We start from the raw sequence: 26,910 nt of genomic DNA on the forward strand, positions 1-26,910 counted from the left end.
TGTCATTCATGCCAGTGGCAAGTGAAAATCTCCTATGCAACCGGGGCAATCTCGTGTGTTTAATCTCGGTTCGCGAAAAAAAAGCCGCACGCGAATCGCCCGAGAGCCACCTACTATACATGTAGTCGCGCACGAATTTCCGTAATAAAGACATAAAATCGCCGCCCTGGAGAGAAAAAAAAACTGCTGAGCGACGAGAGATAAGGCATCTGTATACGCGCGTCCCCTTCACACTAAGCGTATGCGAGAGAAGATGACGCGCCGAAAATCTCACGCAGAGACGAATGACACTTTGATCGAGCCTTGCGTATCAAGACATCTAAAATATGTCTTCGATGAGGTCTGCGCGAATTTGTACGACACACGGTAGCGTACGAAAGGGTCTCCGAAGGAATTCCGTCTTAATTAGAGATTAGGTACGATGCGAAATTTGTGATTTTTCGCCAGTTGACGTTACAATTCTTTTTCAATCGCATTTACGTTGTTGAATGAAAATATTAATAGTCTTTTGTTCTTGCGATAAGAATCGATTGCAAAGCCGATGCGTTATAGCCGTCTATTATGATATACGCGTATAGATTATTAGCGAATAAATAAAAATCCAACCATAATAGTACTAAATCACCGTTCTTATGGGATAAGTATTTATGTTTTCTCACTGTAAGAGGTCACACTTATATATTTACAATCGATTGAATGCTGAGACCGAATTGATCACGCGCCTTAACTATAGCAACTACATAATATCTGTCGATTTGTATTCATTTTCTTTGGTGTGTAAAATTTTTACTTCATTAATTGCTGTATAGATGCGCGTGAGAAAGAGAGCTGCGAACAAGAAGAGAAAACGACAGAGAGTTAGATAGAAGATAAAAAAGTACGTACGTCGATGAGCTCTGATAGGGAAAGTCATTAAACGCACTAATTGGTACGAGATCGAATGCGTTTTCCGATATTATTCGGGCCGGAGTAGGTGCTAAATATATAATACGCGAGCACGAGCTTTTAGTCAAATTCGCAGCGATCGGCAGCAGGGAAAATAAATTATTTTTGCCAAGCCGTGACGACTCGGGCCGCATATAAAACTCGTATAAATAGAGGCCAAGCGTAGGAGTCTTTCGAGACTCGAGACAACTGGAGATTTTCAACCGGTTGTCCGATTCGCAAGTGTATTACTCACTTGTATTATATATACTCGACGCAATATCTAAACAAAACGATAAAAGAGATGTCAGACAATCAAGGCGTGCACGGATCGCGTCTACGGCTTCCTAAATCCTCTGACAATTTGTGCGACGCTCCAGCGTATTATCGTAAAAAGATCGTGTGGGAGACGCAGCAACGACATAAGAAAAAAGCCGAGCGACAAATTAATCCGCCGCGGAGCTTGCAAGGCCATTAATGCACGCGCGATGGTGTGAACGAACGATAATCTCGCGCTGTACGCGCTGCGGCCATTTGAAGCGGCACGCGAGATCATTGCTGTATATAATAATACATATAAAGTGTGTGTGTCGTACAGATATCGAGGCATTGCACTCGAGCCCCGCGTCGAGTACGTATGTACGTTAAATTTCAACTGCTGAATAAATGCAGCCTCGCGCTATTGTTGCAATAAGCGATATCTAGTATAAGCTATTTCTAATAATTGATCGTTTCCCATGGCCAACGTTTTACCTCACGAGCACGAGTGTGTGCGTGTGCAGTGCTGCGAGATGCTTGAATTTACGTCGGATTTAATTTTGCGATTTGTATGCCGAAAATTAATTTGTCGTGATGCGGTAGAAACGTGTTTCGATTTATAAATGTACAAGTTTTCAATGAAATCATCTGGATTGGCGTACATTTTATGTGCGACATGCTGCTACATCGGCGCTGTACAATATAATACATAATATAAAGAGAACATATGTACGTGGGTCACCCTCTCTCGAATCATGAAGCAGTATCGTCTTATCGTATAGCTTTGGAATATTTTTTCTCTCTCGATTTTTCATCCAACGAATGAGAAACTCATCCATCGAATCTCGCGGCTAGAGTCTCTCTCCTCGTTTCTATCGTCGCTGTTTCTAGTCTTGTACATTCATCGAGCGCGCACTCCACGTCGAACACCATCATGTGTAATGAAAAGAAAAAAAAAAGAAAAACACTCGGGACTCATTCACCCGCAGAAGCTTCACTCCGCTCTTTGATGCAGCTTTTGATCTGTATATGCGCGCTTACGTACTCGCGCAGTACTTGCTCTCAAGTGGCCCTCTTTCGTCCTTATACTCTCTCTCTCTCCCTCTCACTTTTACGTGCACTTATTTTCATCGTGAATTTTTTTTACTCCTCCGAATAACAGCGGAACGCGCTCATATACGCGTTTCGGTCGAGTCTCGCGTTTGAGTTATCGAGGCAGCTTTGCGATATTAAGATGTAGGCGAAAATAGGTGTGTGAGTGTATGGCGTTTAAATCGTAAAATATATTGATCCTGTCGTAAATCTTTATTAACATATCAGCTTTTAATACTGCGGCCGTTGTTGGTTATACTGTTGCTGAAGCTGCTACTGCCAGAGCGACAAATCCAAGCACCTGCGGTATTTTTCATATTCACTATATTTTTTGCTCGTCGGTAGTTAGGCTGAAAATGACTTTTGATAAACGACGCGAAATTGAGCAACGCGATCGCGCCAATTGAAATGACTGAATTTCCAATAAAGACGTGGAACTCTACAGATTTTCTCGTAAAAATTTCTCAGAAAAATACGCGTATAAATATTGAAATGCAGCGCGGCGAAGCCGTAGCGCTAAAGTCAGAGCGAGACTGCGAGTTCAGAGTGAGAGAGAGAGAGAACGAGCTACGTAGCTTCGCAGAGAATAACCCCCGGAAATCGCGGAGGCTTCGATTCAATAATTACGGGGTGGCCGGAAACTCGTAACAGGCTTCGCTGCGCGTACTACGCATTACATCGTGGCGGCAAAGTAAGGGTTTCAAGTTGACGTGGGAACGTCGCTGGTTAGCCCCAGCCGCGTATGGGTCTTCGTTCGATTTAGAGACGCCGCGCGCGGCTTTGTCTTTATGTATGTATGCACGACGATATGCTAGTTCTGGTACTACTACTACTGGTAAGTATATAGTACATATATACAGGCACGGCCGCGACGTAATTGATTGATTTGTCCAACAATGCCTCTATACGTATTTATCGTGTATATATCGTGCGAATTATTCCAGTGCATATAGAGGCGCGTATTTGCGTTGCGCGATCTGTTTCGTTTTTCGCCGTATTTCGCCGAGAGAGAGAGACTGTACATGCATATCATCGACTATTTCAAAGCAGCAGCGATCGCGTAGCGCTATTTTATCGCCCGAGCCTTCTGCGTATTTTCTAGCTATTGTCGCGCGCGCTCGTCGCTCTACGCCAATGAAAGGAAAATCGGCGAGTGCGCGACCGCACACATGAATTATATCGTTGCATAATCGCCGCTCTATCGCCTATACAGATTAATATAATCTGCAGCTGCAGTCGTATCGTTTTACGGCCACCGTACGCACGTCGCACGCGCGGAGGATATGAAGCTGGGGCGCGAACTGCGGCCGAAAAAATGCGAGAAAATTCCGCGTTGCCGAATACGTAGCCGCGCGGCACACGGCGCATAAGCCATTATCCGCCTCATTTCATAAAATATATAAATTTAATACAGAAGCGCGCCGACGCGCGCGAATGTGTCTGCATAATAACGATAAGTTTCTTAAAAACACTTGCGGTGTAGGCTGGGCTGCAATACACGGCGCGGCTGCAACCACAGACTTTGTAAGAGCTCGTTTTTTTTTCTCCGCGGATCGAGTTGCCGCGCGTATAGCCCAAGTGCAGCCGCGAGCGCCGTTATGCAGCCTGCGTGTATTAATAAAAATGCAACTCGCGCCTTACCGAGAAAGTCCCAGGACAAATGAAAAGCGACCGAGCGCAGAGACAGGCTGTGTCGGCGGCCATCGTTTCGATTAACTATGATATTCCAGTGCAGCTCCATAAGATGGCTCTTTCCGGCAGAATAAGCCTCAACCGTACTCCACGCGATTATTTAAACTTATTTTTTTCCATCGAGCAATCCTGCGAGCGAACAAAAATAACATGGAAAATCAATTTAGAGGCTTTCGCACGTGCGAAGGGAGAATTTTCAAGCGCCTTATACGCACACATACATCTATGCTGGGCGCAAATTGATCGACTAACAGACAGTCGAGAGCTCTGCGTGCAAACGTGAATTTTTAGCACGCACACAATCGAGCCAAGTGCGACGACCTACTTCATTTGAATTATTCAATATTCCGGCATATGAACCCCGACGAATTGCGCATCTCATAGTTACCCCTAAATCAAAGATCAAAATCATCCCGACTATCGTCTCATTTTTCAAAGTTTTTGTGTGTCGAGAGCTGATATATCCAATGCGGCGCCGGAATAATTAATAAAAAATTTTGATTACGAATTATACGCGAATCCGCGCGAGCGAACAGGACAATGAAAGGAAGAGCAAAGTAGTCCGTAATTAAGACGCGTACATTATCGCTCGGGCTATTCGGCGAATCGATAAGTTGGATTTCTTTGAAAGAATATACGCATATATACGCGAGACTCGAGATGGATTTTTATTCGAAATATTACCATAATGAAAAAAGGAGGGAGAAGAAGTCTAAAAGCGCAATCGCGTAAATAGGACCGGGTAAAACATTTTTTCATTACATTTAAAGCCGCACGCAGGTAAGGAAAGTCGCAAGAACGTCTCGTAACTGCTGCGAAAATAGCTTTTACGCGCTTTATACAAGCAGAAAAAAATGTACTTTCAGTAAAACACACACACAACCGCACACAGGTACACAACTATACATCGAAGTTGTCTACAACTCAGCGAGATTATTTTTTAATAACACCACAACTAAAATGCTAAAAAATGTAACTCGTTAATATAAATCCGGAGCTGAAATGGCACCGCAACCGGAAAAAATCGTAAAAAAACTTTTTATTCCGCGTAGGAGAATATATAATAATATAAACTCGGCATAATCATCCCATGATTAATAGTTCAATAATAAAGTGTGGAAGTACGGGATTTTCCGAGAAGCTTTGGGGCTCCGAAAAGAGACATAAATTGCGCGACAAATTAATAGCCGAATTATTCAAATCGAATATATAGCGCCAATAAATACATTACAATAAAAAGGAAATACACGAGCGAGTGCGGCATCTAAGCAGGGTCGTGCAGACTCTATATATAATATCTATAGATCCTTGAGTGACGCTCGTGAAAGTTTATAATTCTCGGGCTAATTTACACGAGGAGATCGAAGCCGAGTAAGTGGAAAATATATACCAACAGAGTACAGAGTTCGGAAAAGTGCATCCACGGCGCGAACATAATGACCGACGCGATAAATCAACACCCACGCAGCGCGGCGCAGACTCATTGATAATTGGCGCTCCGTACTGCTCCGCATGCAGGAATAGTTTTTACGATGCACCGAGGCACGATTACACAAGCGTCGTGAATGAAAGCTGGATCGGTCGATTGTTGAGAATAAATATATCGATGATCCGCAGCGCAGAGAGGAAGCGACGAGTCGACTCGCTTAGCGGATTAAATTTAATCGTTCTTTAAATAGCGTCATTTTGCAAGAGCCAGAGAAGAGCGTCTTGTAATACCTGCGAAGGAGAAGCCAACTTAACTGTATGACAAAATCATATGGTACGAAAATTACACGATTAATGACCCGCCGCGTACGTGTGTATGTAATTTTCGTAAGGTAATAGAGCTCGAGCGCTGCGCGATAACTCGGTGTTATTCGCACCACCGCATCAACGACTCGACGAGCAAAGAGCTTCATCACGTGTGAGCGCCTGCCTATACGTGTACATGATAACCGCAAACTACGCAAACTACAAAATAATACATGTATTTATAAAGGACTGCATTAGTTTTCGTGAAAAATCGACGATTCGGATTTTTTCATTAGGAAAACAGGTTTTCTCGGCAGCAGTTAGAAAGATGATGCATACTTTGCGTATACGCCGGGAGAGAAAGAGAGAGAATGTGAAACCGAATCATTGGCGAACGATTGCAAGTAAAAAAAAGGCAAACGAGTCTGTCGAAAAAGTAGCAGTAGTAGCCGAAGCAGAACAAAGAAAGCAGCAGCAAATAGAGTATACATAAACGCGTGTCGAGCTGTACACGTGCGTACACGCAGAATAGAAAATTCCTGCGATGGACGGGGCCGAAAAACAAGGCGCGCAGGCAAAAAAGCTACGCAAATTTCTCAGGGTATCCAGTGGCTAGTGCTGCTGCTGCCTGCCCGTGGCATGCAACTCGCTAAAATGTCTTCTTCTCTGCGTCTTCTTCCTCACGAATGAATTTCGCGCGAGCCGAACGATATCGAATTTCTTTTCTGCTGTATGTGCGCGAGCGTGTGTGTGTGTGTATGCATTGTCCTGCGACGACGACGACGACGACGACGACGATGAGGATGGAAAAAAATCCGCTTGCGCTCATGTAGAAAGAAAGAAATAGCTTTTTGTGCTTGACGGAGGAGGCCACCGCGAAGAACCTGCGGCCTCCCATGTACCTGCATTCCTTTTCAAACGTATTATAATATTGGGAGATTCGAGCTTTTGCGCTGATGATGTAACTAGAAAATAATGGGACAAGAGTAAAAATCTCCAACGTTTATCCTCTCGTTTTCTATTCGTACGCACGGATTAATAGTTTCCAGTGACGGAAATCCAAGTACGATACAGGTACATTTGCACAAAGCGCCTGGGTAACTTTCTTCGAAATTCAATTTTACGCATCGTACGCAGACGAGCTGCTGCTGCGAACGCCATGAGGCAAAATCGTTCCGAGCTTTTCCTTAAAATCTCGTGTAACATCAGCCTTCGCCTCGACGTGCAGTATAATCGAGTCGAAAAGTTTCGTAGCTCGCCCGGGCGGTGTAAGATTTACGCGCTTACATTATACCGACGTAATTCTGCGCCGGGGCCACTATTTCTCACTCTTTCTCTTTATTAATATGTTTTCAACTTGCATAAAGGCAGCAGCAAAAGCAGCAGGTGATGTAAATTAGCGCGACGTAGCTCGCAGACACTGGTTCGTAACCTTATCCACCAGATTTTCCGGAATGTCTTATCGATAAGCCAAGGGGCTTGTGCGACGTTCAAAGAGCCAATTCAGCGAGAAAATGCGGAAAAAAGGGACGACGTTTAATTTCGAGAATTCAGATAGTTATAGTGCGGCTATTGTAATTACGCGAAGTGCATAGCATAGTGTGCATTGTCTGGCGCCGCATCCAACACTTCCGTAGTAATGCATATGTATTTTATTCGCGATACGTTAAAGCATATACATTTATCGCGGGGAAGGTTTAACGCGAGAACAACGCAGAAAGAGAGTCGGCCATATACCAAACAACGGGTAAGTGAACGAGAGCCGAGTCAGCGACATCCGATGCACGGATGCACCTGTGATCGTCGCTCCACGTGACAATATAAAAATTTATTCAAGTAAAAGTATTTATTGTATGCATGTATGCAGTACATTCAGCTGCAACGACATTATTACCGATGTCTGCACGATTAGATTAAATTTTTGGAATGAAGCGCCTTATCCTATATGCATTTATGAAATGACAACTTGTTTCATACGAAAACTGCGCGCAAGTATCTGCAGTACAGTTTCATTTTTTTATACTCGAGTCGCTGCTCGGGCGCGAAGAGTGAGTATATAAATATATCGAAGCGAGATGCTAATACACTTCGATAAAAGCCTACGTCTCTCGGGAGTGTACAGTGCATATAGGGTATACATAAAAAAAGCGCATTGCAATACAAAGACGACAAAGAGAAAAAGAAAGAGAAGGAGAGATAGAAAAGGAAGAAGGCGCGAAAAAGCGGCTCTACGGCTGCCGATAAGTACAGTGGGCGAGCTGCTGCGCGCGGGAAAAGTCATCGTACACATATTATAAATTACGCGCACAACAACGTCGATCGCTACGCATTCGAGCTCTGATATAATTACTACGCCTTATTGTGCGAGATTTTATTGCCTCTCCTGAATAGATAATAGGAGAAATAATTTGTCAATTATAAATATCGATTGAGATTTTGCAAGCGATATAGCCACGAGTGTACATTCATTGAATTAAATTCTTTTTATTTTTTTGCCAAGGAACACAATCGTACGAATATAAATTGCGCGGTTTCATCGGAGAACGGTGTATGCACGCATGGGTGTATGAGGCTGTATACGGCTTTTATCAGCGTGAGAAATAAGGAGGAAAAAATTGAAGCCCCCGGAAAGAAGCGTATGCGCGCGTGAGCACTTTATATGGCCCACGAGGTATCTTCTCGTCGGGAACGGAACTTTTACACTTTATCTTTGTTAGGGATTAAAGAGCGAGGAGAGAAGAGAGAATTAGTGAAGGATATGCGTGCAAGCTGTATACATCCGAGCCAGAAAAAGTCCGGCCATCAGAAATAAGTCAATTCTCGCGAGGATAATTCATTTGCTCTTTCGGATTCGAAAGCGCACTTTTAACGAGCAATTTAAGTGTTATTCTTCGCCCTTTTTCCTCCCGAATAATTAACACACGACGTCGCGATGACAAGTTATATTATGCAGGTATGAATGTACTACAAGGCAATAAGGTATGGCTCGATATAACTGTAAAATTGCTATTTTAATTTTCGTTCACTCGCAAACTCTTCTTGCAAACACGTGGTTAATTGTATAAAGCAGTGTATTCGGAATACTAATTAACGCTCATAATTATGCAATAAATGTGTAATTTTGAAGATACATTATAATAATTATTTAGCTGCGACCCTACTTTATCAATGATCCCTTGTATTCAGAAAAAAGGCACATGAAGAAACTGAGAAAATCGCTCACAACTTGATATGTACGCGAACGAGCTGCTGAGGAATGCGCTGACGAGCGTGACTATCCTGTGAGAATGAATTATAAAACGTACACTCCTGTGATAATTCGTCATTTTCGCGAGGCATGATATATCTTTTTAATTGTCATTGCCGAAGCAATCGAAAATTAAGTAGTTTATTACGCGTCTTTATATTATATGCATCGATTATTAACGAGAGCAAGTGTATAATATTAAAAATAAAAGGAATAAAATAAGATCACACAATATATTATGAAGCACTAAGAGAGAGAAAAAAAGAAGAAAGAAAATGAAATAAAGTAAAGTATGGTGAGTCAGCAGGCAACCGGAAATGAGAAGCGCGCGGTAAAAGAGAGAATGAGAGAATGAGAGAGAGAGAGAGAGAGAAAGAGAGAGAGGAAGGTGTATATAGCATTGTAAGCGGCGTGTTAAGTTATGAGAACTGATTCGCGCTCGCTCGTTCGCGCGCGCCTACACACGGGAGGATTTTAACAGCAAAAGGTATATAATACTGATACGCTTTTAAACTGGCATATCGACTTGGGACGAGAGGGAGCCTATAAGTTGTAATGCAGCACATAGCAGTAGTATAGATGCAGGCAATATAGCCTGTAGAAGTTGAGCACGCCTGGGCGCGCTGCCGCAGATCGCGGCAGATCGGCGCGCTAGCGTTTAAATCTTGGCTAAATTTCGATAGTTCTCCCTATCCTCTTTACATAGAATCTCGATTTTGGCTCGAAAAAGCTCAAAGTGAAAATACCACTCAAAATGAAATTAGCTCCGGGACTTGCACAGCTGAGCTCGGGATATCGGGTGAAACTCCAATTCCATATAGCTGAAACCTAGAGCGGCGGGGAGAGGCCAAGAAAGTGCAGCCGACGAGAGATAAGCCTGGCTGCATCCAATCTCGCATTCGCGCGTACAACAAAAAGCCAATGGTTAGACTGAATATTCCGAGGGAGAGAGAGAGAGAGAGACCCAGATTGAACTTGAGGGCTGTTGAAAAAAAAAGATAAAAAGGCGCGAGGAGAGAAACAGAAATACAAGAGAGATGCACAAGCCAGCTCGTACGTTCCTGTATATGAAAACGGCTAAAGACTGCAGTGTGCGAGCGAAACGAAAGAGAGATAGAAGTCGAACGGAGCGCGAGAGCAATAGAGAACTCGCTGCGAGTCAAGCTCCACGCGCACTTTGCAGTGTGAAATACGTCATCCTTCTTTTCTTCTGCCTCTTCTTCTTCTCCTTCTCATCCTCCTCCTCGTATTCTTTAACCTCCTCGTCTCCTTCTTTCGCCACTCTATATATTTATGCATGTGTATATGTATTACATACGCGTACACCTACATACTTTGCCATAATTCTTTGATTATTTCTATCGTTCTCGTCTCGATACTACCTGCCAATTGAGCGTCATTCGATACAGCAACGTGCGTAATGTTTTATTCCAACGGATGAAAAGTTCAAAATTATCGACGAGCTTATTTACGCGGGTATATTGTGCACCTACAATGTATTAGGCTACGCTTAGCCGCGAAAGCCTACATTTCTCGCGTCCGGTGGCAAAGAAGCGAAAGAATGCAAGCTTCGCCTTCTTTGCACACACATGGACAGGAGCTGCTCTACGTTTAGCGCAGGCCAACTTCAGCTCACTCGAGAATCCCGCTCACGTAGCGTCAACTTAACAGAGAGAAACTGCAGTAGAAACAGCAGCAGCAGCAGCAGTGCAAAAGTAGCAGTAGTATATGTAGGGGGCCAATCTATTGAAATTCGCACATGTACGGCACACACATACACACGTGTTTGCTGGCATACACCAACAAAGACACGAACAGAGTTACAGAGAGAGAGAGAGAGAGGCGGGCGCATGGAACGTGTTCGCAGGCGCGACGATGCAGAAGAGAGAAAGAGAAGCGATGCAAGCGAGCGCAAAGGTATAAAAAAAAACAGTATGACTGGAAGTAAAGAACGAAGTAAAGACCAAAGGAACGTACGAAAGAACGAACGAGCGAGCGAGCGAGAGCGAACGAAGAAGCTGAACAGGGACAGGCTTTAAAAGAGCGAGGCCGTCGCGCTGCAGCAGCAGCAGCAGCCAGAGGTAGACCATCAGCCGCCTGTGTCCGTGTGCAAGAGTGTGTAGCCAGGCTATATAGCACGTAAGAACGAGCTGCAAGCCAGAGTGGAATGCAGTATGCTGCTACTGCTGCCGATGCCGATGCTGATGCTGCTGCTGCTGCTCTGCTGGCTCTGCCACTGTCGCTCCGTAAGACTGCGCCGAAATATTGAGCCGCGCGTATAAATTACGCCCAATATATATAGAGAAAGGTACGATGGGCCGAGCTGATTTCAGAGATCGTACGTGTTACGGGCCAGCGGACGCGATTGGACTTTCTTTTCGCTCTCTCGAGCTTTTTTACAGGGCCCAGGGTCTCGTATCTGATACTAATTCAACAGTTGAGCATTGCAGATGGTTCATTTGTTGCTGCAAGCTCTCGATAGGATAAGAAGCTGCAGCGGAAGAAAAGCTCGCAAGCTGCTGAGAGTAAAAACAATACAGACGTGCGACTTGGCGCAGTGTGCTCGATGTAGAAATGCGTGCGTGCGCGACTCGGAGGTCATTGATTCGGCCCGTCTCTCTCTCTCTCTCTCTCTCTCTCTCTCTCTCTGTACCGAGGCACGCGCGTACATATAAACGAGGCAACGTGCCAATATTTTCCTACAAATAACGCGCTTTGCCGCCCGGTGTGTGTCTGTGTGCCTAGTAGCGCAGTCTTGTGCTTGCACTTGCTTGAACTTGCTCCCAGCTGAGCTCGTTAATCCTGCTCGCGGGTGTATAGCATGTCGTAATGAACTATATATACATTTACATATGGCTGCCTCTCGAACAAATTGAAAATTTATCAATATAAAACGTACCATTTTTTGGCCCTGAAAAACCAAGTATTTCACAGCTTGGTCAATACTAATAAAATTCAGACTTTTTTCTGACAAGGCGTTAAGGGTTTCGGCTAAAAAATTTGTCACAGAATAGGTCACATCTTGCGAGTCTGCCTCGACCAGCTCAAATCCAGAGAGATTAATGGGTCGTTAGAGCTTGCATCAGCTGATGCACGTGTATCAATGCCTTGGACGCAGCAGCTGTGGACGTCATCGATCGCGGGTCTGGTTCTGGTCTAGGTTGCTCGCTCGAAAGTCAGCTCATGCAGCCACGCACTCGGAGTTTAGCTCGAGTTTAATCGCGTATCGCATTGACTCGCGTGTACGTAGGAGGGCAGCTTGTACTCTCGGCTCAGCGAGCGAGCAACGCGCCTGTACCCTTTCTTGGAGGCAAGCCAGCCAGCAAAAGCGCACTTGAGACGCGTTTCGAAGCATAGATTCATCGTATGCACGATCGAAGGCTATTTACTCGGCTGCAGCGCCGTATCTTCTGTATATTATATAGAGTTGCAAGATCCGAGAGAATGACTGATTATTGGGCTGATTTATGAGGCTGCGCGTACATACGCGATCGCGAGGTGGCCGTTATTATTATGATGGCGCGATCGAGAGAGAGAGAGAGAGGAGAGATTTTTGCCAAGAGCTGCTCGAGAAAAGTCCATTTGATGCATGTGCAATTGCCACTCTCTCGCTCTCGAAGCACAGTCATGCATTTATGTATTTATACTGCAGACCGCGAGGATTGAGCGCCTTCGCGGAAATAGAGATTTTTCGTGATCGAGGAGTGATAGATTGCCTCGAGCCTGCGGACCGAGGAGCAGCCGATGGATATGTTAAATTGAAACTCAATAGCAGTGTATTACACACGTGTACGTGCACGCACACACATAGGTACTCGAGCCGATAACGCGGTAATGACATTCGTCGCCACGACCGAGTATTTAAAAGCTGCACGATAAATACGGACTTTGTGCGCCTGCATACGCAATAAAAGAGCTCGAGCTTGATATATGTTACAAGCGTAAGCAGAAGAAAACGAGCCTATAGATTCGAATCGCGATATTAGGACGAAAGGAGAGAACGAGCAAATGTAAGGATAACTGCACGAGGAACGAAGAAGAAGAGAACGACGACGACGACGAGGATCGGCCAGTCGCGAGTCGGAGAGGGGGCATTATAAGGCCCGAATTCCTCGGCATAACTTCATCCTGCAGGGCGAGCTCTTGCTGCTGCGCGTGTGCACATAATACAAAAAAAGCTGCTGCTGCTGCTTTTGCTCGCTCGCTTCTGCTGGGCTGAATTCCTTCGGGGTAGTCGAATAATTTTTCCATCATTTTACGTAACGTTCTGAGATCGACACGCGTTAAAACGTATTATAATATGCGTATGGAATTTTGATAGGAAAAGCGCGACAAGGTGAAAATGATCGGTGCACGCGTGAGCCTACCTAAAGGCCCAATTTTTACCGATGCATATTATGTATGTAACTATATGCGAGTGCAAGCAAAGCCCAGACAACGCCCTTGCACGCGTGTGCCGCGTACACACACAAATACACACGCACGCGAATACACCCCGAAATAGCCCGTAATTGCTCACTCATCGCCGACGTTGGCGCGCGTAAAAATGAGCCTCAATTAGTCATACTCGCAGAAAGCACCGGCACACACGTACGGCAGCAGCAGCACACCTATACGAGTATCCTCGAGCCACGCGAGTCGCTATACGGCCGAATAAGCTAGAGAAACGAGTAAGCGCAGCCGACTCCCGGAGAAAGTCTAGCCGAGCCCTTGCGTGTGCCATTTTTGCTCTTACATCTCTATTTTCTTGCAGACACGACGATTTTCGTACAACGCAACCAACTATTATCCGTCCTTGAATCGCATCGTCTCTTTCTTCTTTCTTGCGTTTGGCGAGCTTGCGAAATTCCTTCAATGGTTCCATGTTTCGTAATCTACTGTTTTCTATATCAAGGCTAACTGCAGAGCTTTGGTTTCAACGAGCGCCGAGTTCCAAGGAAGTGCGCAGGAAGTGCTAAGGTATACGAGTCGAAGTGAACGAAAATTCAGCGGCAAACAAAACGACTCGCTGCGTACACGGATGTTTATTGCTCGTCTACGAAGGAGAGGCAATTCATTTGCATACACTTTGCTTAACTACGCCATTATGCGAATACGTTGTTGAACTCAATCTTTCCTCCCGCAACGAATATTACTTTTTGCATCCGTTTCTTTTTTTCAACCTCAGCTCTATGGCATTGATTACGCTAAGGAATATCACTCTCGATTCACTTCGAGTCGAGCTTATCTCTGTACGTATTCCGCGAACGTTCGGAGCGGGACGTGTCAACGATTTTTCGCACGGAAATTCCTTTTACCCGACAAATCGCATATCGTTACACGTCTTTATATACAGCTGCGCGAGGACAATTTCATCCCATATATACATACTACCCAGCACGCATCTGAAATATCGCCTTAAGGGCTTGGCTGCGCGCAGCCGAGTCGAATTGAATTTGCCGCACGAGATGCGTGTACGTGCCTCGATCGCAGAGGCTTTGATTCGAGTAAAGCTTCTGCGCGCCTCGCCGATGTTTCTCGCGTGCCACGAGTTCCATTCTGCGCCGCTGGTCTCTCGGCGTTTTTCGAAAAATTTTCAGCCCGCGCTCCAAACGGAAAACGGCTCGGACGCCTAATTAGAGACTCGGCTCAATTAATTGAATCGTTACACTTCCGCGGACTCGATTATTAATTCTCTGCAACTCTATGCGCATTCCGAAAAATCTATTCCGCCGTTACACCTACGACTTGGCCCTTTTCTTTTTCTTTTTTGCTTTCGCGCCCGTCTAACATTCAATTCATAAAAACGGAGTATTAGCGCGCGCATTCTCTCCGAGCGGCAATTCGATCCCGCAGATATATCAAGGCTGTTAATAATACACTGTATCAAAAGCTCGGCTCTTGATACACCACTACACGGCATTTTTCAAAAACCAATAAACATTAATTATCTTTTCTATCTATAATATAGCTTGCGCATATAAGAGCAGATATACACCGATCGACTTTTTTTTCTATAATTTATTCATCTCGGTTTCAAGCGTTGCAAGCGAGAGCGAAAGAAAAAAAGATCCTCGAAAGCGCACAATACGCTGATGATTCATTCAGGCTATATCGCGCGCGCACCAAGGGTTACGTCGAACGAAAAATTCAGTCGTAAATCCTAGCCACGTATAGGATATGCCTTATACATACACACTCGCTCGCATCGTTTCTCGAATCCTTCTAATTTAATTTTGATCTCTCTCGATATATATGCGGCTTCTCTCTCTCTCTCTCTCTCTCTGCCTCTCGCTCTCGTGCAGGTCTGTAGGCACTACGCACACGCACACTCATACAAAATGCGCGGCTCCAAGCCTCACGGCGGCACGTTTAAATTACGGATATTTCGCGGAATTTCGAGTCTCTGCCGAGGCGCTAATGCAACGATTCGCAGTCGCCTCGGGGATCTTCGCGCTCCAGAGTTTCTTTCTGCGTCTCTATACGTATTCGTCGCCTATATACGTCTATGAGTCTGTATACCTGTAGTAGACATATATCGACGAGATACTCGTGTTTGATGCCCTAGCGCCCTATTACGATTATAAATTATCCGTTATTTACTTCGCGCTGAATATATGAATCATTGTCAAATGTCTTTCATCTAATCCTCGCCGGTAAAGCGTCGATCAATCAGAAAATTTTTAATTATAAAAAGCCTAGAGCTCAGAATGTGAGAGGCTTATGTCTAGTGTGGGTATAAGATAACGGTGTACAAGTAACCAAAAAAATTCGATTCGATCGAGTCGAGTGCTCGAGTTTTCTTTAGATATTGAAATTTTAAAGTAAAAAATTATAAATATCGTAAGGTAACTGCGTTTTGGGTGCGAGATGGGGTTGACGCAGAGAATAATGAATATGTAGAATAAGGAATTCGATCTAAGTTTCAATAACCAAAAAAAAATCAAAAAGATCGAAGAGCTTACGAAACAATGTGAATTGAAAGTTAGTGGGAAGATGATAGTCAAGTAACACTAGGAAAATCGAGTACTTGCACACCGTCGGCACTAGAAACGACCAAAAGCCGATCACGCTCAGGCCTACAATGCAGGTGCATAGAATACGCATGAATTTTAGTGGTGCCAAGTAAGAGAGCAAAGATGTTCTTAATAGACAGAGAGAGAAAGCGGAGCGTAATATCGCAAGCGTAAGTAAGTTTCGTAGCTGCGTCTGAGCGCGTGTGTATGCCTTATGTATATACATGCGCTTTACATTTTGGCTGAGATAATATAAGCGCACGTGTAGGTACACACAAGCCCGCGAGGTAACTATTATTACGCGCTGCCGTACAAGCAAATGTATGAACGAACCAAAAGAGAGAGAGAGAGAGTGGGAGAGACCTAAAGACTCGAGCAAGTCATTATCTACAGGTCTTGTTGGTGCTTTGCGCAGCGGCGAGAAGTATAACGGCTCATTATTATTCGCTGTGTACTTTGGAGTCTTTATATATACGCGCAATATATGCACTACTGTATACATGTAGACGCGCGCGCTAACTCAACTAACTCTTTTTGCGCGCGCCTGCGCCTGCATTCGAGGTGCAAAATTCTGCGTATATCCAACGGGTGACAGAGCACGAATCGAGAAAAAATTAATAACTCGGGACATTTCTCGCTAATAATTATGTAAATATGGACGCGCACGCGGTATGTACGCCACAGTGCCACAGCGGCTGCATTTTCCCACGCGCGTCCAAGCGCGCAATGTACACGCTGTATATAGAGTGCGCCGTGCTCACTGCAGTCGTGCGAGTTGACTTTGCTATTGTGAGCGCTGCTCGCACAAGAAAAATCAAAGCGGCGCTCGCTGTAATTATCGCTCTACCTGTAATACTTGAGCCATTATTGAATAATTTCATTTGTTTATTTATTTATTTATTTATTTTTTTTTTTTTTTGCTTACTCGTGATTCGTCGCGCAATATTTTGCACGAACTCAACTGGATTCTCTCGAGGACGCGAGTACGAGTTCCGAGTACGTACGTTATATGTGCACAACTTTTGCTTTGCCGAGCTGCACGTATACACATGGACGCGGCCAAGTTGGCCCTATTCTACGAATAGACAAAAGTTGCATGTGTGTTTCTCCGTTTGTTCGTACGTCGTACGGATGCACTGGCACAGTGGCACAAAGAGCTCGGTCGCGCGTACGCGTGTCCTGTGTATTTGCGCGATCGAATTTATCGAAGAATGAAAGACACCGCTACTGCGAATCACTCTGTTTCCTTTTTTCAAACGTTATAGTATGAGCTTGTGTGCGCTGTTAGCAACAAAAACGAAAACATTGAAACTACTCATGGAATCGAGAATATTTGCAAAGCTTTTTTTTATTTTCCTGCATCCAGCCCGCGCCTGACTCTAAATATGAAAATAGAAATTTATCGATTCGTTATCGCTCTTACATACGTTGCTCGGGTGCACGAACTGTCGGAAGGCGTCAAAAGTGTCGATATTTCAGTCTCAGCGCGGTGCGAACTATTACAGGGGTCAGAATTTATAATTAAAAAACTTTGGCGAACGGAGCTTTCGCGCGGGTATTAAAGCTTCGCTGCAGTAACCGCTCACACACATAATCAATCGTTGGCAAGTTGCATTTCAGCGCGAGTAAAATTAAATTAGGACAGAAATGGTTTTGTTTGTTGCGTCACTTTCGCTATGATGCACGAGCGGGCAACGGATGAAATGCCATCGCAAAAGTCACTTTGGCCTATCTTTTATGCACCAACTCCTCGATGCTCGTATTATATTATAATGGTATCCAATGCACACACGCGTATACTCCTCCAAGCTGCGCTTAGTTATAATTAATTATCGCTTCGCCAGGCGCGTGCACGCAACAACGAAAACGACAACAACAACAACAGCTGATCGGCAAAACTTTAATGCTCAAGGCCCATGCACATTTATAAATATCATGTACATCATGCGTAATATTCTCTCTCTCTCTTTCTCTCGAACCAGTGCCGAAAAGGTGTGTATATGTGTATCAAGACTCTCTTTGACTTTTGCATCGCGCGCGCAAGCAGAAGTAGCCTTGGGGCCTTTTGTAGGTCCAACTCGAGGATGACTAACGAGCCTTTCTCTCTCTCTCTCTCTCTGTTTCTCTCTCTCCTGCTCAGGTTATATACCTGTGTATGTACTTGCATGTATATGTAGGGACTTGCACGTGCATACACACACACACACTCACATATTGGCACTCTTTTCTCGCAGTGTGGTCGTCGGCAAGTCTGCTGCAGTTCAGAGACCGCGCGATGCCGAGATGAATAATAATGAGCCCAGCGAGAAGAAACCGGCTTATATGGGAAGCTTGCAGGCGAATTCCGCACACCTACACATGCACGCAGACACATACAGACCCTCGCTCACACACACGAACATACAAACACACCCATACATTTGTGCACTCGCGCGTTGGAATGTTTTTTCGGGGACAGTAATACGCGATTCTCGAAATGTGGTCATGATGCAGCAGCAGTTTTTTTAAAATGCGTTCAACTGTAGCATTTTCAGTGCCTCGTGATCCTCGCGATGTATGCGTGCAGTGTATGTGAGAGAGTGGATAACTACTCCTGTTAGCGGAAGAAGGAGCAGCAAAGATATGGCGAGAGAGAGAGAGAGAGAGAGAGAGAGGGAAAACGCGAGGAGAACGCAGAAATGTGGATAAAAGAAAGCAAGAGAGAAAAAAGATTTGTTTCTTAATCGATTGGAAGGGTCGCGCGGCTTTGAGAGAGACCAGAGCAAAAGAGATGATCGAATAATGTTGCTCTTCTCTTTCGAGCGCTGCAGGGACAAAAATCGATAATTATTCCAACATTCGCAGCGTTAATTTCGAGCTTTCGAATCTGCACGCAGTCTACTACAGCACTTTGTTAGACGACGACGATTTCTATTCCTCGTATCAACGCTCTTTAATCCAGTTATGTTATTGCAATCATATTTGAAAATCGGAAATCGATACTCTCAACTCGTGTACTTGCTACGTTTCTCCCATAGAGCGGTAGTACGACTGTGCAAGTGTTGCTTAACTTTTAATTAACTTTAATCGATCTGTCAAAGTAGGCTAATGAATCCTACGAAGAGCATTTAGAGCTACGCGCGTATAAAGGAGAGATATACGCAGCGAGCTAATCGTCTAAATCTGTTGTCGGGAGATGATCGGGAGCAGGCAGGCGCGCAGAGCGAAGGTGGCTGCATTCCACCCGCTATTTATGCATGTATGCTGCTGCTGCTGCTGCTGCTGCTACGTGTGTACGTGTGAGTGCGGAGGAGGAAGAAAAAAAGGAGCCGGAGAAGAAGAAGAAAAGACACGCATCCGGCGGAGCGCGTGCGCAACGAATTATCGCACGCTGGATGAAACCCCCTGGCGAGAGAAGCTATATAATGCTGCAACACAGCAGAAGTAGCAGCATCAGCAGCGGCCACGGCAGCGTGTGTGTGCTTATATACAAACACACAGGCCTCGACAGGTAGAGACTGGCTTGTGAACACGCACCACAGGCGCCTTCCTCTTCTCGCCCTCGTTCTTGTATATATATTTTTTCCCTCTCTCTCTCTTTCTCTCTCTTCGTCCCTGCCTGTCTTTTCTCTTGCTTTCTCGTAGCACACTCGCACACACACACAAGTATAAAGATTACCTGAAAAAAAAGAAGAAGAAGATGAAGAAGAAGCAGGTTAAAACGAGTTGGATCCTCTTTTTCGATGCTCCGCAGTTGCCGCCCTGGCTTAAAAAACCCTCCGTGTGTGTGCGCGCGCGCGTGTGTATAGTATTCGCTCGTGTTTCTTCGGCCAAAGAATCTCTCTCTATATATGCAGGCAGTTTCTCACACACCGAGACATACTTGGTACGATGTGTAGGTATGGGTAAAAGAGCGAGAGGGAAAAAGAGAGAGAGAGAGACCACCGGCACGCGATTACCGGGTTGTTACGCAAATGAATCGCGAGCGCAAACTCGCACGCGCGCAAATAAAAATGAAAAGCTCGAGCCAACACTGCCAGCGCAAGGATTGTTTAAATTGGCAGTGTCATTCGATTTTTTTAAGCGTTTTTTTTTCGCGATGCTCTGGATATTTTCGGCCAACAACGATAAGCTGCATGTGCCATCTCTGAAATGCCAATTGCGTCAGGGCGCAACTTGTCAATTGTGAGAATTAGTACACAATTCCAAAATTTTGTCTTGTCCTCCACTGTCATAATACAAGAGTAAATAATAATATACATATTATGTACGCGTGTAAAAGCTTCTTTCTTTCTTCTTTCTTCTTCGTGCGAGGGCAAAAAACGAGAAGCAAAGTAAAATAAAATAAAAACGAATAAGAAGAAACACCAATAGCAATAGCAGCAGCAGCAGCAGTCCACAGCGTGCAAACACAGACAAACACTCACACACACACACAATGAATATAAAAGGAATGCGATCATCGGCACCTATTGAATCACCCAATGTGTCTCTTGCGATTTAAGAGGTGAAAGAAATGTTGTAGAACCAAAAGAGGCGGAGAGTGCTCTCTCTCTCTCTCTCTCCATCCACGGCTTATTCACGTATGCATACACGTACGTGGAATTTCAAAATGCCCGTTGGGCTAAAAATTTCCCAGCCAATTTTTCGTGGTAGAGAAAACTCTCGTGCGTACCAACCCCCAGCGTATATGATTGGAGCTACTCGATTTTTGCGAGCATACACGTATATTACATTTATACATTTTTTTTCATTGGACGCGCGACAAGCAGGCGCCCGTATACCTTTTTAACAATGAGAATGGAACGCGAGTTTCATCCAGTTTGCGCGCGAGCTCGCCCATGCTCACATATATGTATGTAAGTATGCCAACTCCTGGAATCAAGGTGCTTTGTCCTAAGCGAAGCGAGCACTGAAAAATCCTTTACGCGCGCGGATTCTTGAGGATTTCGAGGAGCTGCCTGGTGCGTGATTCACTTTTTAAAAAGCCCATGCGACACGCGCATTGCGCCCTTTCCGTCTTGCTCGGCTCACGGCAAAACTCATACGTCGATACGGCCTTTTGACAAATTATAACTTCCTCTCCGCTCGCTGTGGTAGAAATAAAATCTGCTCGATGATTTACGATGATTAATCGTGCGAAATCGCGCCTACCGGTCCGTATATGGCTGCATCTTTTTACGCACGCACGCAACGACGATCGATTTGATTTCTACGATTCGTAGGAAATTGACGTAAAAAAAGGTGAGCGTGTAAGACATTAAAGTATCAGAAAACATACATAAAACATCCGAATAAGCATATTAGAACACGTAGCTGATATTGTGCATTGGCGAGTCGAGCGTCGATGCGCTCCTTGGTCCGTGTATTTATGCGCGCTCGTGTGTGCGTAGCATCCTATATTCGAATACCGCCAAAGAAGCCAGAGCTCCGAATTCCTCATCCGTAATTAACACTATCCTCGTATATGTATATATGTATGTATATATAGCGCGCGTCTCTTTGGCCAGAGCGAAAAACGAGTATACAGAGAGAAGGAGCGAAAACAAAATAGGAGCAGAGCGAAAAGGCGAGATAGTGAAATTGACTGACCTTCTCTTCGAGGGACGGTCCCTTCTCCATGGCGTGCATAACCGCGTCGGAAATTCGGCTGTCCAGATGTCTTACCGCCTTCTCGACATTCAATCCGAGCGGATCGTCGTTGGGACCGCGTTCCACTGCGACGACCAAGCGCTCCACCGTCTCGATGTATTGCGACCAGACGAGGTCCAGCTCCAAGGCTGGTTCCATCATGCATCCCCTGCGTCAATGGAAACAAAACAACGACAAAGAAACATTAGAATATCGCTCGGAAGAGAGAAGCAGAGAAAGAGAGAGAGAGAGAAAAAGAGAGAAGCTTCGACTTATAATCTGTATAAATTCTTGGCTGTAAATGTCCATTGTGGCAATATATGGGCCCTCTCCGCTCGAGTTGGTTGGAGCGCGCGCGAGCACTGCAGAATTAAGAAAGTCGAAATTTTTCAAGATTTATAGGCGAGGCGCTGTTTATTGCTCGGGCCACGAATTTCTTGCTCATTGCAATTTGCCCTGCACGCGCAGCATTGCGTAACGAGGGATGATGAGCAAAACGCGATCCAGCGAGATTTTAAATTAGCCCGAGAGAGGAGGGATCATCGTGTTAATGCCAAAGTCTCAATTAAGGCGCGATAGGCGAAATAACAAGCTGCAATTGCACGCGTTGTCTGTAGGCCATGCATATAGAGTAATATAGGCTGGCATTTACGAGCGAATGGACAGCTGCCAAATGGAATGGCGCGCTAACGACTCACTTCATGACATTGGTGCAGAAGCCTCGGCAGGGCATGACGGCTCGAGGAATGCCTTTGCACTTGGGACAGTGAGTCATCCTGAGCAGCGCCTTGTAGCAGGCCTCCTGCTGCTCGCTCGAGCCCGAGAAGATGAGGCCGTCGGTCTTCTCGAGGACGCTCCTGCCCAGGGCGAGGGCCTGTATGAGGACCCGCGTGGCCTCCAAGCTCTTGACGAGCGAGCCGCCGATCTGCTTGGGTATGTCGCCGAACGGCTCGATCTCGCCCATGCGCTCGTGCAGGCAGCTCTTGAACCTCGCGCTGAAGTCGTGCTGGGGCTGGCTCGGATTGATGGCCCGGTGATAGGCGATCGGGAAGAGCCGCTTGAAGAAGTCGGCGAAGCGCTCGTGCAGCATGTCCTGGCTGAGGGGCTGCTGCTGGAGGCTCTCGGCCGCGTTGGCCGGCGACACGTAGTCCACCATCGCCTGGTACAGCGCCGAGATCGTCGGTGCGCTCTGGCTCGCCATGCCTCGGTACACTTGACTGAACAGAGTCACCGTTTTGTTCTCCGACTGGCGCGTCAGCGTCGTTACCGTTTCTGTAAACATACAAAAGATACATAATATAGTTAATTGAACGATTAATCAATTTGCTCTCACGAATATTTGCATAACAGCGAGGCATAATGCGGGCGGCGAGCTCGCCGCTTCTTTTACTAAAACGATAGCCATCGCAGAGCGCTGATGGCCGCGCCAGCGATACAAGGGAGACGTGACTAAATGAGTCCGCAGAAAAATGACGCATTGTGCTCGAGTCTAAACTGGTCTAGACTCGCGACCAAAGCCGGACCTACGCCCGCAGTGCAGCTTTCAAGTTCGAACGCGAGCGAGCGAAACCGTATCATTTTCAATAATTCTCGATTGCGCAATGCTGAAAATGTGCACGTGTATAATGAGATGCGTTACGTCAGGAAACAACAAAATCAAAAAGAAATGACACACATGTTTTCCGCCTTCGACTTTCGACCTTCGTGCCGACGAGACGGAAAAAGAGACTTGTGCCGATAAAAAGAGTCAATCGATGATTTTATGTAATTTCAGAAACAAACAACTGATGTTTGTAAACAAGCCTATACAGCACTATTCTTTGTTTTTGTAATTAAAAAACAAATTACGCTAATTTGCCGTCGCAAGCCAATGTTTTTGTATTATTTCAGACTCCGCATTTTATCTTATCGCACGGGCGGATTTTTACCAAACTTAAGTGAATCTCGCGCCTGTTGCGTAATGTCGTAATTGCCGGTTATCCAATGCACTCCAAGGGTGACAATCGAAGAGGAAATTCAAATATTGAACTTCCTCTAATATAAAAGCAAGTGTTTTTCTTAAAATTCAACACATCGTTTTGAAACTGCAGCAACGATGAAAGTCGTTGCGAATTTATCAATTTTCATCTTGTGTCTGACTCTGCGCGGTAAGTCTCGCTCTCTATCGTTTTTTTCATTTTTTTCTTTTTCGACGACAATTAAGTACAAATTTAATACAAAATTCAATAGACGTCAGCGCTGAGCTTGACGACGACGTAGAGTCGAGGATCACCTTCGGCCAAGATGCCTCACCCGGTGAATTTCCCCATCACATCTCGATGTACAAGGACAGAAGTTATCTGTGTGGAGGAGCTTTGATTTCACCCAAGCATGTGCTCACAGCGGCTCACTGCGTCCAGAGTCTGGTGAAAAATAGAAAATATGAATTGCTCGTCGAGGTGGGTACTGTCAACCTAGGAAAAGGAAGGGTTCACCGCGTCTCTAGGATTGCCTACAACAGAGGATTTGATCTCCATCCTGGCTCGAAACTCGTCTCCGACGATATCGCCGTCATCCACGTAAGTAGCTTCGAAAAGCTCCTTTATTCGTATTTGCATTTGATTAATTAAACAACCGAATTTTTACATTCGCAGCTGAAAGCCCCGGTAGAGCTCTCGGACAATGTCAAGCCGATCAAGCTGCCAGTGGCCAACTCGGAACTTCCCGATCAGTCGATCATCCACGTGTCTGGATTCGGAATCAGCCGGCCAGGCGGAGTCGGTCCCGTGAATAAACGCTTGCAAAAAGTCCAGAGCCTTACTATCTCCAGGTTGGCCTGTAGCCGATGGTACGTGGCCTACATGAATGAACGAATCGGGCCTAAAGTCATTTGTGTCAGAGATAAGCGTCCGGGTACTTGCTACGTAAGTTTTTTAAATCCACTCTGTGAATCACTCGTTATTTGTCTCAAAAAATTGACCGCGAATTAATTTTTTTCTGCAGGGTGACAGCGGCGGTCCCATGACTAACGAGACCAAAGACGTAATCGTCGGCGTAGTTTCCGGTGGCACTGGACGATGCGGTAGAGGTGATCCCGACATTTTCACCAAAGTCTCGCACTTCATTCCATTCATAGAAAACGAATTGAACGGCGATTACAAAGCCAACGCTATTCATCCATCGATCAATTATTAGTTGGAAAAGAAAAAAGTAATAATTGTAAATTGCAATGTTTTTTACCGTTTTGTATGTAAATTTTATCGCATATTTTTAATAAAAAAAATTGGTTTTAATGGATTTCGGTAGGCTTGATTTTTTTTTCCTCTTCACGAAGACGGTATGAAAAAATTATCGCTACTCGATTTGGTGTGAATATCATTTATTGGTTGCAAAACAACAACGCTTGATGTGTTGAATTTCGCAGCGTATACGTGTGAGATTTTTTTATAGCCGACGACAGGTCGATTTTGTACGAAAGAAGGTAAAAGTTACGTAGACTCGTCTCGAAAAATGACTTTTTCCCCAGCTCTTTTTTTCCAGACTTTTGTAGGATATTCTTTCGAAATATTTAATACGTATATTTATTCGGAACGGCTTCTATTCACTATCGTTCGAAATTTCACCAGAAGCAGACACAAGATGAAGCGGCTCATGGAGCAGTCGACGTTGTTGTTTTGCGTGATTTTGGGTAAATAATAATTGTTCCAAGTGTCGTCGATCAAGCTGCTGCGTGTCGTCGACTCGTGTACTCTTGTTTATGTGAGTGTTTGTGCGCTTTCTAATCGTTAATTATTCGCAGGGGCGTCGATCGGCCTGTGCTACAGCGGCGGCGCCCAGTCCCGCATAGCCAATCTCGGCGAGACGGCCCAGAGAGGCGAACTGCCCCATCACGTGGACATTTTCGTCAACAAGTCTCATCACTGCGGTGCAGCTCTGATCTCGGCGAGGCACGTGCTCACGGCCGCGCACTGCCTCTATCTGTTCTTCGATCCGCACGTCGACAACCGCCTCGAGGTCATTGTCGGCACGGTCGAGCTCGGCGAGGGGGCCAGCTACGGGATCCGTCGTATCGCCTATCCGGCCGAGTTCGATCCCAAGACGGTCGCCAATGACATTGCCGTGGTCCACGTAAGTTCCTTGCCTTGTCTCGTCCGCTAAAATCCATTTCTCAATTTGATCGAGACAAAAATTAACATTTCGCTTCTTGCGTAGTTGAAACGGCCAGTTATACTCTCGGCCAATGTCAAACCGGTCAGTTTGCCTCGAAATAAATTCGACGAGCCCAATGTCTACGACTCGATGATCATCGCCGGCTATGGCTGGGACAAAAACAACATCGATGCCGACTACTTGAAGGTGTTGCAGACCCAAGTTGTCTCTCCCGAGTGGTGCTCGAGGTTTTTCAAGATCGAGTCCACGAGATTTTGCACCTATCGCAGCAGGGATTACGGCGTCTGCCCCGTGAGTGAATCGCGCCATTAAAAATTGACAAATTTCACAAAAGTATTTGTTTCATGAATTTTCTCCGATGCAGGGTGACAGTGGCAGTCCTTTAGTCAACGAAGCCAAAACCATCGTTTATGGAATAGCGTCGGAAGCTGCGAAGGATTGCGCCAATGGAAAGCCCGAGGTCTACACCAAAGTCTCGCAGTACCTCGATTTCATCCGAAGTGAGATGAATTATTACACGATTTTCCCCTTCGCTCCTGGTCCGAATCCCTCGATCGTCTACTAAGCCCACTACTCGTAGTTATCATGATACTTTCATCAGAGACTCAGCATTAGGCAATTTGGCTACTAAAATTAGCATATTTTGTTCATCAAAAATAGATGGCATTATCAGAGGATTTTTTTTCAAGCATATTTTTTTACCAAATACATAAATGATTTTGCAAATAAACGTGTTCGATAAAGTTCGCTTCGAAAATGTTGAAATTGACAAAATGCATTGATAAATTATTTGAATGATTCGGAAATAATGTACCTAGAATTATTAGTAAAAACCTTTTATTTCCAACGATAAAATCCCGGCGTATGTTGCCTATACATGCGTGCTGTGTATACGTCACAAATCATATTAAATCCTTTCGAATATTCATATAATCTGACATAAATTGTTGGCTTTTACAGAGTTATAAAACTTGTTGCGCAACGTTCGATGCTGCAGCTCAACATTTTTTTTCTCTCTCTCCTATCTGCGCCCGAAAAACGACGTATTTTCTAAATTATTACAAAAGAATGCAAAACAGAGAGATTTCGAGTATAATATTATTGACGATCGGAACAAGCGTTAAATGTTTCATCATAAGCCATTGGCGTTTCAAAGGTCAATCGCGTTGTCGAGGCAATAGCAGTCTTTTGCCCTATAAGCGGATTTCG

General features: G+C 45.1%; 1 protein-coding gene across 1 annotated transcript in view; it reads right to left on the bottom strand.

Moving 5' to 3' along the window:
• Positions 1-26,910, bottom strand: part of LOC106650515 (division abnormally delayed protein) — a 69,497-nt gene that overhangs the window by 13,615 nt on the left and 28,972 nt on the right. The window contains exons 3-4 of the mRNA XM_014368553.2: positions 22,251-22,824; positions 21,514-21,721 (exon numbers count right to left, since the gene is read on the bottom strand). Of these exons, the coding sequence (XP_014224039.1) occupies positions 21,514-21,721; positions 22,251-22,824 (782 nt within the window). The remainder of the gene's footprint in view (positions 1-21,513; positions 21,722-22,250; positions 22,825-26,910) is intronic.

The sequence above is a fragment of the Trichogramma pretiosum genome, unplaced genomic scaffold (assembly GCF_000599845.2).
Source record: "Trichogramma pretiosum strain Unisexual culture from Peru unplaced genomic scaffold, Tpre_2.0 scaffold45, whole genome shotgun sequence".
In the NCBI taxonomy this organism is placed as follows: domain Eukaryota; kingdom Metazoa; phylum Arthropoda; class Insecta; order Hymenoptera; family Trichogrammatidae; genus Trichogramma; species Trichogramma pretiosum.